Here is a 13,341-nt window from a genome sequence, read left to right on the forward strand (position 1 = left end):
TGCCAAACATTATTTCTTATGTATATCAGGCCATGGTACATTGTAGCTGGTATAGTTGCATCCGTGTAACTAATAAACAATATTTCCTTTAAAACATGGCAAGAGCACACTTCTTTACAGGGAATTACCTGAATCAGTTCTTCAAGTACTGTGTCATTCACACAGTTGTGGTGTGATACGAACTCCTGCTTCTGGAGCACAATGGTTGTTCTCTGGTTACTTTCATGTGGCTGCTCCAGGGCTTTGAAAACAGTAGCTCCAATAATTAAATACAGAACCACCACCAGAAAAATGGTTGAGACCGTCTTCCATTTCATAACATTAATAGTTGTATCACTCTCCTCCCGCGAAGCAAGCACAGTGGGTTTGGTAGAAAATGAAAGCCTGGGCTTTGAGTTCTGAGTGGCAGATTTGGGATCCAGCAAGTCAGGTGCCGCCACTGATGAAAGAAAAAAAAAAACAAAAAAAACAGAAAGTTACTTTTTCCCAGGCTTGTCACATATTTATTCAGTATTTATTTTTGCTAGAGGGTAAGACAGAAGCTTTAAATTCATATAACAATCTAACTTCATAGATGCTGACATTATGTATGAACTCAACATATCCATCGTCTCCATGATTTACAGTTTACTATATAGACTGAGGGATTCCTGCAACCTGTTGTGACAGTACTGTAACTGTGGTCCAAGTATTGCAAAAATGTACATAGTATTTTATATAATTTCTGATGGTTTTAACATTTCTTGTTTTGTTTTAAGCATTGCACATGAGATACCCAATCTATGTTTTAAGTTTAGCTCTGAAAAGTTCATCTCTTCTCACATCTTACACACAGTGCTGAGAAATGCATTGTTAACCACTTCCTCTTGTGCATAACTTTCAACAAAAATTCCCCTGTAAGATCACTGAGATATTGGCCATATCAATGTACTTTTTTCTCCAGTTATTAATTTGTTTTCAATGACCACAATCCTCCTTTCAGTAGTGTTAGGGAAATTAATCATGAGTAGCATCAGTCAGCATGTATTTGTTAAGTGAAATCCATATTAGAAATGTGAGTGCTGGTACCTAGCTGAAAAAATGCATGTATGTGGCTAGAATTTAAAGTAGTTCTTAAGTGCTAAGACCAAAGTTATAGCTGAATGGGAGCCTAAGATTTTGCTACCTCTATGTCATGCAAATATTAGAGGACTTTTTTCTTACAGCAGCTACATATAGAAGCCAATAAATTATAACCTCCATAACTCCTGGAGAGTTAAATAAGAATATGCCACATCAACACATTTGAAATTTCTCTGTAAGGTCATGGGAATATTGGCCATATTTAATGTATTTTTTCCCTCCAGTTACTAATTTACTTCTGAGTGACCACAGTCCTCCTTTCAGTGGTATTAAGGAAACCCCACACCTAAAAGCAGATGCAAATCTCTTTCCCTTCATCATTTGAAAGGTGGACATGCTTTGAAGAAAAAGGGGGTGACAGAATGCTGTATCATACTTCCCATGCAAAGAAGTTCAACTATATAGCATTTTAGCACCATCAGACATAGAACGAGAGAGACTTGCATGCATAGCAAATTTAATTAGTATAGTTGTAGACGTGAGCTCCCCTTCCCCCCAAAAGGGGCAGCAGGTAGGAGCTGTCACAGATGAGAAACTTCAGGTGATCATTCGTCATGACTCATTGCACTGAGCTGTCATGTAGTTACTCTTTTTCAACTCCTAGAAAGCTATAACTTGAGGCAATACCTTCACACGCCTAAGACCCTTCATTGTATTGGCTGCCTGGCAACTTTTACTGCCAAACAACTACACTGATGCAATCAGATATTTCTAAGTGGCTGAAGATGCAGTCTTAGAGCCACCTCACTCTGCCTGCAAGAGATGTGATGGAACTAATCCCATTGATTTGAGGGGGAGCATTACAGAGTCACTGGTTTGAATGATGCTTGCCTAGGGCCTTTAATGTAAGCTCCCTTTCTGACTGATGGTGGTAATGGCTTGATGTTTAGCAGGGCAATCTAAAAGCTGATTGGGCTGCAGCTACCAGCGTTAAAGCCCTGTGGACTTTTACGGATACCTTGGATTGACAAATAAATATACTTTGCTTTAACTGGGTAGCGGATAAGGTTGAGGAATGTGCCATGGGCAGGAAAATTAGGACAATCCGTGGGGGAATCCCCATCCCACCACTGCTCAGTGCTGGCACTATCACTTTGATCTCTCTTCCCCCTCAACGTGTTGTCACCCTGCTTCATCTCTTTCTCCCACCCCAAAATGGTGGCAATCCAGGTTTGTTGCAACAGCCCTCCTGTTATTCACCAGGACATTCTGTTCTCTTATTTTTTAAATGTGCCTCCCACCTTCTGCCCAGATGCAACTCACGCCCATACTCCAAAGGAAATCCTGACACCCCAGGGAAGTGCAGTCCCTAAGTTCCCTTGATCCACTCCCCTTTAGGAAGCTGTATGCAGCTAAGCTAACAAAGCAGGGGTGGGTGGGAGGGATGGGAGCTTAAAGCGTCTTCGTCTTAACGCTGATCGCATATATAGCAGACATCCCCACTCTCAGCATCCCCCTTCCCCATCAATCCTTCACTGTTCATCCATCCCCATCCACCTGCTTAGCCCTCATGAAGCTCATCCACCTTGCCAAGATTCAACACCACCACCCCGCTCGCTCCCAGGGTAAATAAGGAGCCTTCACTCTGAAAAGCATCCCGAGGGATAAATTACATCCCCATGCCTCCCCTCCCCCCGCTCTTTTTTTTTTAAAAAGGGAAGCAACCCATTTTCCTCCTCGCCCCTTTAAAAATAAAGAGAAAAGATGCTCTTGAAATGGTTTGCAAACGGCGCGTCTTCCCATGCCCACAAGGATAGCAGGGAGCGGGCTGGATTCGGGAGGGTTTTTATGAACCTCCCGGACCTTCGGCTTCATCCCCCCCACCTTCCCTTTTCCTTATGTCCCCAGCCGAAGCAACACACACCCCTTGAACAAAGATTAAGTGCAAGGAAGCGCCTAGGAGCCAAGGTGTTGCATGCAGCAAGGAAAGCTCGTGCAAGAAGGATGGAGAGCTGGGGGGGGGGGAGGCGAGGGAGGGATGGATGGAGGCAGAGAAAGACAGCGAGGCAGGTGGGTGGGCATGGGCAAAACGGGCTCTCCTGCAAATGGGTGGGGTGGGGCTCTTTTGTGGGGAGGGGGGAGTCCGTCCCCCCCCCCTGCCCTAGAGCGAAGATGCATCGGCAAAAGCAAAGGAGCATGCAGCATTTTTCTTTTTTTGTCTTCCCAGGCATATATCTCTCTCTCTTTCTTTCCTTCTCACCGAGCCAGCGAGACGCGCCATTGTAACGAGTACTCACTTCTTATTTACAGACCCGGTGCCCTCTCCTCGCTTCACGGCCAGGCATTTTTTCAGGGCTCGGGGAGGCAGAGTTTGAGAGCTGAGAGAGGTGGCGAGGGGGTCGGGGTGGGAGAGGAAAGAGGAGGGGAAGGGGGGGAGAGAAAAGAAAGAGAGAGGAGCAGCGCGTGGGTCGGAAGAGGCACCACAGAGATAGAAAGAGAGGGAGGGGGGGAGAGAGGCAGGCGGGCGGGCAGGCACACGCGCGCACGCACACGCAGGGAGGCATACAAAAAAAGGAAAGGAAAGAAAGAAAGAGAAAGCTGCTCAGCTCGGAATCCACGCGCGCCCTCTCGCCGGGGTGTGAGCTGCCTGCGCGCGCCTGTGTGTGTGTGTGTGTGTGCGCGCGCGTGTGTGAGGCGCCTCGTGCGTGCGTCTCCTGCGGTGTCTGGGTGCCTGTGCAAAGCGACTGGCTCCACTCAAGGTGTGTATGATTCCGTGTGTGTGTGTGTGTGTGTGGAAACTCCCTCCGCTCGCTGCTCTCCTCCTCTCCCCACCCACCTCTCCCGGCCACCTCCGTCCTCCCAACCTTCCCGAGCGCGCGGCTCGCGCCTTTTTGGACGTAAAGGGGTCTCGGCACTCCGAAAAGGAACCGACCGGAGTCTTCTGGCGCGCTGTCCACGGAGCCCTTTCCGCAGTTCTCGGGGTTTAGTTTTTGTGGAACTGCTGAGGTGTTTGTGAGGGGCGAGTACCTTCGCCCGCCCCCTACCCCTCACCCTGCCGGCTGGGCGCCTCCACAATTGCCCTTCTTACATATCTCTGTGAATGGAGGGGGCTACAGGCAGCCCTATATATTGTATATACAATTATAACGTTTAAGGCAGATGATGCTCAGGCATGACCTGTGGCCCTGACCCCTCTCTGCGGGCAAGCTTTCCTGCTAGGGTGGGCTCTTCGAGGCGACTCTCCTGCCAGATGTGTATGACTGACAGCCGTTCTTCCCCGCCCACCCCGATGCGCGCGCGCGCGCCCGTGGCACGACGGGCCGGCCAATACTCGCCAATCGGCCCTTTTCCCGCCAAACGCCAGTTGTGTGTGGAAGCTGAAGGCTTTGGTCTCCTCACGGGGCAACAGCCACAGGAGCCCTGCCAGCACCAGTCGACCCGCAGCAGCTTCTACCTGCTCTCTTTCTTATACAGCCAGTCCATCTTCCTCCTCCTCCACCTCAGTCTCCATGCTGTCCCTCATAAAACTCAGCAGGGTTGATGGGGGACAAACCTATAATTAGTTATCTCTGCCTCGCCTTGGCTCTGGTTCTGCCTGTCATTGGCTCTGGCTCCGCCTCCTGTTGGTTAGATGTATATAACCAACCATTTTGGTTATATATTATTAACTATTATTGGTGATGGGTGCCAGCCAATGCTAGGGAGGGAAGTCCTAAGGTAAAGAGGAAGCAGCCCTTGTTAAATGGGAAGAAACACACAAACACATTCCTTTGCCCTGACCCTTTGATGACCCCTTCTCTTGGACATCTGGCCTGAGTCATCCACATTTACCTTTTGCCCTGTGCTTTCTAGGCACGGGTCTGTGCTTTTTCTGACCCACCGCTTGCCCCAAGAAAACCCGCTCTCTAACGCTCAATCAGAACAAACAGCAATTCGGGTTTTTCTGCGGAGAGCGTTAAAGAGTGGGTTTCTGCAGGGAAAGAAGTGGGGCAAAAGAAAGGAAGGACGTGACACAAACAGGAAAAGCACAACCCAGTACCTGGAAAGCGTGGAGGAAAATTAGTATGGATGAGCCCAGAATCTCAGTCAGGACCATACATATAAACATTAATAAGTTGTTGTGAACTGGGGACAGCCTTCTTGGGACCTTTCATTAAAACTTAAAATGCCTCTGAGCCTCTCTCACATGCTGCTTGTACAAGCACACATGTGAGGGTTTGCCAAGCATCGGATAGAAAGCAAAAGAGAGATGGCTTTAATTCAAATGCACCTTGTAAGCCAGTTGAGTTTGCAGATGCAGAAAAGCCAGTTCAAACAACACAGGTGAAATTGGCCTAACTAAAGGTTTGCCCAGGTTGCTCTCATTTAAGGGATCAGGTGTGCAGTTTCATTACACTTAACCCTCTGGAAACTGGTCTTTGGCAAGTTGCTTCCACAGTCCCTGCCAGCCTCTCCAGCCAAGAGCTTAGCTAATTTATCAACAGAATTATTTGGTGCAACTCTTGTTAGGACTTACATTGCTTATGCTTTCTCATTGAAAACAAGTGCATATAAAAGTTGTGAGTCAGGGAGGAAACCAGCCTTAGAGCTGTTCTCTCTTACATTTTTGTTTTCTACATGTAGGATATTATAGGGCAGGGTTCCCAAACTTGGGTCTCCATCATCCCTAGCTAGCAGGACCAGTTGTCAGGTATGATGGGAATTGTAGTCCAAAAACAGCTGGAGACCCAAATTTGGGAAACCCTGCTATAGGGAATGAAATACCCCTACCTGAAGTCATGCAGTTAACAAGAGGGCAGCCTGTGGCTCTCCAGATGTTGTTGGACTCCAAATCATGGCTAATGGCAGGGGCTGCAACATCTGGCGTGTCACAGGTTGCTTACCTCTGCATGACTAAACTAATCATATAGAAAAAAAAAATTTCTTCCAGTAGCACCTTAAAGACCAACTAAGTTAGTTCTTGGTATGAGCTTTCGTGTGCATGCACACTTCTTCAGATACATGTGCATGCACACGAAAGCTCATACCAAGAACTAACTTAGTTGGTCTTTAAGGTGCTACTGGAAGAAAAAAAAATTTTTTGTTTTGACTATGGCAGACCAACACGGCTACCTATCTGTAACTAATCATATAGCTTAGCTCCATAAAGGTCAATTGCAGGTACAGGTTTTCCCTTTTTTATTTATTGAAAGCACTTCTAAGCTACTTTTAGCAATTATTTCGAGGCAGTTTACAGAAAAATAAAAGTAACAATAAGTAAAACAAATAAAACAAACAGCATATAAAGGCACAATTAATACTCAGGGAATAAACTATTTTTAATTTTTTTCCCACATGCCTGGATGAATTTATTTTTTTTAATGGTTTGCCTGGTGCTTAAAGGACCATAGGGCATACTTCCCCAGAGATGGCATTTCATAGCTAGGACACCACTTCCAGAAAACCTGTATTTGGGTACCTCCAGTCCATTTGGGTCAAGCTATGCTTTCCTGTCCTACACCTGAAATCATATGTGACATTATCTGTATGATATGGGGCAGGAGAAAATATGACACAGCTGGAAGCGGGTTGGTAGGCATTACCCATTAGCTGATATGCAAAGCCCTGTGCCATTCCTGCCTTAATCGCAAGCCTCATCTCCAATAGAAGTGGTATTTAGAGGAAGGCATCAGCTTGATGGCCTTAGAATATGGGACAGGAATGAGGAAATTGATTCAGATGGCAGGTCAGAGTCTTCTCACACACACACCCATGGGCCAATTTTGGTAGGTAGGCAGGAGCACCCACCCATCAATCACCTGATGTCATAATGAGGCCAGGTAACTGACAGCTGTCAAAGTTCCAAGGAGGTCACTGTAATCACTGATCATCTGTTTGAGCAATCCTCTTTGAGCCGCGCAAGAGTGTGCCTTCAAAGAAGCTCCCTTTAACCCATAACCAGCTTTTGTTGTTGTTAGAGGTCTCTGAATAAGGGGAAACTCCTCCTAAAACTAAAAGGCACTAAGCCCAGCACTTGCAAAGCACATTGTGCAGTGTTTCCAAACCTGATCCGTGGTGCCTGCAAAGCCCTTTTTGCCCAAGCTCTACCTTACATGCTCCTTACTCGATGGCATGTGTGATATCGTGTGTAGGGTAGATGGGTGTGGCTTGCCTAAAATGGCTTTGTGAGCCAAATGGGGTGGGCTGGTGAACCTAATTAGGCCTGTGGGCTGAAGGCTCTCCACTCATGGCATAGGAGGTGGTGTTTCTTCAAATTATGCACCACAGCCCAAACCATCAGCACCAAAAGCTGCCATATGGAAGTGTACTGAGAGTGTGGGTTACAAATGAGGGGGGAGCATACTGTTAGTCTTAATCCCGCTAAACAAGGCCTTCAACTTTCAAGCCAATTTTTTGAATGTGTGATATTAAATAAGTTGTAAAGGCTGCACCACGATCTGCGCTGTACACACAAAAGGTATTTATTCAATTGTGCCTTGAGGCTTTTATTCTTAAATCTATTTAGATCAATGGGATGAATTCTTAAGGGCCAGCTTCACACCCCACTTTTCTCAAGCAGACTGATCTCTGTGATGCAGAGAAACAAGTATAAATAAAATAAGTGCATTTAGGCATCTATCTTCCAATAACATACCTTAGAACATTCTCTTCCAATAACATACCTTAGAGCAAATACTCTAGAGTAAGTTGTTTTAGGAGTGTAGCCATAACTCGGATGTAGGCTTTGGCCCAAATACTACTTACTATTGGAAGGATCTGCAAAGCTCCACAATTTGTAGTGGAGCCTCTAGATAGAAAGGGCATCACTACATATTTACATGACCTAATTCTCTTCCGCTAGAGCCTGGAAAAAAAACTGTACATAAAATATCAAGCTCCTTTCCCCCCTGAAAAGTTTGTTACCAATGGCCCTGTATAAACACTGCCTGTTCCTCCCATGAGGGAAAAGATTCTGTTCCTACAGTTCCTTCTACAGTTGTATGGAAAAAGCGGCATAAGGCATTTTATCTAGGGGTTGTCTGTAAGACGCATTAAGTAGAACAGCCTCGCCTTATTGTTTTTAGCATTTCCTGTTTCATAGGACTTAGGCTGTCGCTTGTGTTCCATGGAACACATGCATTTACACTTTTTATTTTCTTTCATTAAAATCCTTGCCTTTCTTTCACCATGGAAAGTAAATCAGTGTGCATATGGTTTTCAGGTGGAAACCCATCCAGACACTGACCAGTCCCAGACTCGCTTAGCTTTGGCAAGGTGGTGACCTCATTTTATCTTCACAGGTATCCTAGGCTGATCCTGACTTCATGTGCCTTCATATTACACTATGGATCTTCTGTCAATCTATATGGCTAATGAAACATTTCAGAAGAAAGGGCCACCATCCTCAGATAACCGGGCTCTGAGAATTATGACAGCAGAATGAGATCCTTGTAGCAGCCTTCATTATTTAAAGTTATTTTTCACAAGTAGCAACTAAAGATTAGCAGTAAACAAAAGGTGCTTTTGCCTTTATCACATTAGCATCCTACTGATAGAAGCAATTAACCCTTTCTCTTAATCATATATATCACTGTCATACTCTACAGTATTGATTTCAATTGTTTTTGTAGCACTTCCAAAGTTTAAAATGTTTATTTACTTAAAGTATTCTCCTGGTGCTTTTGGATTCTGCACCAAATTGTCCCCTGCTAGTTTTACATTGGTTTTAAATTTATATGGCTTTTGCTTGTTGCGTTTTTAATAATTGTTTTTATTGTTTAGATTCTGGTCTGTTTTATACTTGTAGTGGCTTTTGTAAATTGCGCAGAGCTAATTCTGCATGGGCAGTATATAAGTATAACAAATATATAGGGTGGTAACCAACTAATGTTACAGTAGTCAACCACAGTATTTTTAATTGTACAATGTAACTTGCCTACTCTGTCCTCTCCTTGTGTGCCCCCTAAATCTGTTGTGAGGATTCCTCCAACCCTGTAGAAGAGATTTAGCGGGGCACAGGGAAAGGAGAGGAGAGGGAGGGGACATTATATTGTGCAGCTAAATGTTGTTGCACTATCATAATTATATAGTTGGATACTGTCCATACTGTATATCTGACATAGATATACTGTATATCTGACATACAGTATACAGTATGACTATGCCATTCTGTGGCATAGTCCTCAAAAGGTGGTATACAACTGAGGGAATGTTTGCAACTTTACAAAAGTGAGACTATTTTTGCTATAAAATGACAACAAGTCTAGGGTGAGCCCATCACTTGCAGAGATCTGAAGCTGAACCGCCAAACTTAGGATCTGCTCTATATGGTATAAAGACTATATTTGTTTGTTTTTACTTCATTTTCTCTGCTGTATCCTAACAAGCACAAGTGAGTACTTGCAGCATAATAGCTGCAGCCCCAACGTACCCAACCAATTTTTGTCATAGTTGTTAGAAATATAGGAGCTAGCTAGAACCTTCTCCAACTTCATAATTCTAGTGAGAGAGAGATACCCCATATTTCCTGCAGCTTCAATAATTTACTGGCTTCGTAAGCCCATAGCTAAAATCCAGTCCTAAAATTTGTGCTGACTTGTCTGATTGTGGCACCAGAGTAAGAGTGTGGCCACATCAATGAAAAGTCATGTTTTATGACATCTTCTGTGCAATGATTACTGTTTATTCAGAAGTATTTATTTTCTGTTTATTCAGAAGTAAATCCAGTTAAGTTCAATAAAACTTTATCCCAGGTGTACAGGATTGCAGCCTAAACCATTTTGCTTTATGTTTGTTAAAAGATTTCTCTGCCACTGTTCTTATATCATCTACAACATTCTCATGGTACCATTCTGTCCTAACACTTTTGTACTTTGCAGTAAATTTTGTGATGGGCTTTAAACTTGCTTTTATCCTTATTCTCATCCATAAGCCTTTGTACATTATACAGGCATATAATAAGCAACCATTCAATGCATCTAAAAATCAACCTGTATTACAGTCCAGTACTGCAATACTGGCACACAAAACTATTTAATAGTTAGCAAGTGCAAGGTAATGTGTAATAAAAAGTTTGAGTGACCGTAATTGCTTGCCATTGAGAAATGTTTGGTATAAAAAGGTCATTTCTTGTTTATATCGTGTTATTTTTTTGGTTATTTCTAAGTTTATGCCTCATTTCAGCATTGGACACCCTTGCTGCTTTCTCAGCTGAAACATTACTCAGTGTGATGGTTTTAATAAGAGACATCTTGAATCCAGGAAAGAACAACATCTTGTTCATGCCCGACAAAAAAGGTCTATGTTGCATGCCATATTTTCTTTGGGACCTTTTATTTTTGCAGTGTCTGTTCCACAGAATCAAGCCTTCTTATATTTTTGTTGTAATGCTCACTGGAATATTGTGTGTGACCATCTTGCCCTTCCAATTTAGAGGTGACCTCTGAACAGTTTGAAGTTTGAGCACTACATTGGTTCAGAACTTCATTAAGCAAACAAGCTCAAACACTGAAAAAACATACTGCAGACAAACATAGACAGGATCAAGTGAGGGCCGAGGTTACAATATATCTTTCTAGTTTTCCTAGCAAATTCTTTGCAACTGATGTCACCAGTGCACAACATAAGAAAAATATTTAAAAGTTGTGGGGAGAGTACATGGCACCCACAATGTTTATAAACAGAAGAAACACAGTTGCATGATGGTGGAGCCAGTGGCGTAGCGTGGGTTGTCAGCACCCAGGGCAAGGCAAGTAATTTGTGCCCCCTAACCTGTGGATTTGCGCCCCTAACCCGTGGATTTGCGCCCCCTAACCCTAACCCCCAGATGTTGTGCCCGGTGCTGCCGGCCCCCCTGCACCCCCCACGCTAGGCCACTGGGTGGAGCACCTTGGAAAACTGTTCAGCACCCATGAACGCTTTTGAAATACTTCAGTAATGGAAGGCTGAAGCTAATGTCCACATTTTGTTATGCATACAGAACTATATTTGAATCCTGTTTCCACAAGTACAGCTAGTGTCAAGACAGAGTTCAGTGTCGTTTGCACTTGTAATCTTCAAAAAGGTGCTGCTGGATCGGCTGACAATGTATGCCACAGGGCTAGAGAAAATAGCCAGGGGTGTCATGGATCAAGTGAGGAAATACCATCTGGACCCCCATCTAAGAGTGACGCTGGGCACTGTCAATAGTTCCAGGATCAGCTCATCCCATCCCCAGAATGCCTTGTTAACAAGATTTTTCACTGGCGTCTGCATCCTTAGCCATGAAACAAGGAACTCTGGCCTGATAGGGTGACACTGGCAGGGCTGGGCAGTAGTATCTAGTATTAGTATTAGTATTTGAGTATTAGTATTAGTATGCATCACCTTGTAGTCCAGGGTCTCAAGGCAACTTACATAAGAAACAGATAAATATTTAAAACACGTAGTAATAACTAAAAGTAACCACACTAAACATATATGAGGCTAGAATACAACCCGTAATCTATCAGCGTTTCAGGGGTGGGTGGGAGAAATGTTGCTGTGGTGTCAAACACATTTAAAGCGAAGCTGTTCACAATCGCTGCTTATGTTGAAATAAAGAAAGAATTTCCCCATGTTTTCTTCCAGAAATAAATGTCGAAAGTGTTTACACTTGTATTTATTCATGGTGTTTTTCTGTAGGAAAACATTGCTTGGTTTTTTTTTGGCGTTTTTTGTTTTTAAAAAGAGGAGAGAGACTCCTAGGTATCATTAACTAAAATCTCAATCAAAGTAATTATCACACTCACTTGTGTATCTTGATCACAGCATGACAAATTATTTGTTAGGCATCTATGTGATCGTTCTCTAATGCAGCGCCAATTTATAGGGGGAACATTTTCACATGTGCCCATCTATTTTCATACTGCTTGGTTGCCACTCTTAATTGGGCTGTAATTTTTTCCAGCTCTCGTAACTGTCTTATTTATTCATGGACAGAGAGTGGGAAGTTGTTTCAGAATTCACAGTGTATTTGTTGTCATCATTAATATTGTCAAGGCATATTTTCTTCAACTCGCAGGTCTCCTTGTGGGATTCCTGCTCTTGCCAATGTCGTGTTACTAGCTCTTAATAGCTTTCACCTGGATGAAGTACTTAGAAGTAATCATGGACTGATAAGATTAATTGGCTTGGTTTGGCAGATCAGATGGATTGATTTCAGATTAGCTTGAAATGAAAGATCATGGCATTGTACCTAATGGTGGTTTTGAACTAGTGAAAAACATTTCTGCTTGCACCACATAGGTCATCTGATTTTCAACTATCCCCCTCCCTCCACCACTGCAGTCTTTGCCACCTCCTGGAAGGTGAGTGGCTACCCAGAACATAGAAGACTGCAGCAGGTAAATGGGATTTGTGGAAACTGAATGCTTCATCTTGTGTGAGAAGAACCTCTCTAAGTCACTATTGGATAGAGCTCATGGCACCCTATTTAGATGCTACTGGTGGTCTATTGGCAGATATTGGTAGAATGTGAAACAAGCTGACTATTTGATTAATGATTTAATACGACCATCATTCATTATGATTCTGCATTAATTATTGCCTATTTATCTGAAGAATTTATTGATTTATCATCATTATTCATTGAATTATGGAAAATGTTAAACGTGTAGGAAATGTTTCAGTATTTTCCTTCCCTTCATGACTTCCTGTGCTTATTTATGTTAAAAATAAAAATGAAGAGTAATATAACTAAGTACTTTTAATTAAAAATGGAGCCTAGGCCTGGAGAAGCTGATGTTATTATTAAACCCGAGGTCATTACTGGTGATCAAATTATATCAGAACTGAATAGATTTGAGGATCATTTGAGTATGAAGATGGATGTAGCAAAATTAAAAATTAAAAAAATGTGGATGACAGAGTCTATAAGCCAGGAGAGGGGGAAATAAGAAATGCTAACCCCTGAAACAAATTCCCCCAACAATGAGCCAACATTTCATGGCTACTTAGCCCTCACTGGACTGCTTAGGATTCCTCCCCCATACACCAGATTTTCTGTTCTTCTGAAAACATTGGTGCATTCACAAGCCTACTGATACTTCTCTCTTTGCATAGACAGTACCATTGTGGCTACTTAAGTGATGGCACTGAACATTGAAATTAGAAGAAATGATTGGGTAAAATACAAGCTGATTAAATTAACACACAAGAGACAGACAAGCAGCAATAGAATGCTTGCATGAAAAACGTGAAGAAGCCAATGCAAAAATTATCAAAATGCAGCAAGTGAGAAATGAGGAAGGAAGGAAGGTTTCTTTTAGTGATTCTCTTTTT

General features: G+C 43.1%; 1 protein-coding gene and 2 long non-coding RNA genes across 7 annotated transcripts in view; 1 reads left to right on the forward strand and 2 right to left on the reverse strand.

Moving 5' to 3' along the window:
• Window positions 1-13,341, reverse strand: part of LOC310758848 — a 321,389-nt gene that overhangs the window by 152,982 nt on the left and 155,066 nt on the right. The window lies entirely within an intron of this gene.
• The window catches only part of KCNK2 (potassium two pore domain channel subfamily K member 2), a 128,363-nt gene that overhangs the window by 89,796 nt on the left and 25,226 nt on the right, over window positions 1-13,341 (reverse strand). For 2 of the 5 annotated variants that reach the window (XM_083605403.1, XM_083605404.1), the window contains exon 2: window positions 129-439. In XM_083605403.1, coding sequence (XP_083461529.1) covers window positions 129-439 — 311 coding nt within the window. Of the gene's footprint in view, window positions 1-128; window positions 440-3,359; window positions 3,882-4,516; window positions 4,639-13,341 lie in introns of those variants that run through there. The other 3 variants (XM_083605407.1, XM_083605405.1, XM_083605406.1) reach the window with 3 other exon arrangements.
• Window positions 3,748-8,545, forward strand: LOC310758911. The gene is made up of 2 exons (XR_014546086.1): window positions 3,748-3,821; window positions 8,343-8,545. It is a non-coding gene; the product is annotated as an uncharacterized lncRNA (long non-coding RNA).

The sequence above is a fragment of the Podarcis filfolensis genome (assembly GCF_964270895.1).
Source record: "Podarcis filfolensis genome assembly, chromosome: 3".
In the NCBI taxonomy this organism is placed as follows: Eukaryota; Metazoa; Chordata; class Lepidosauria; order Squamata; family Lacertidae; genus Podarcis; species Podarcis filfolensis.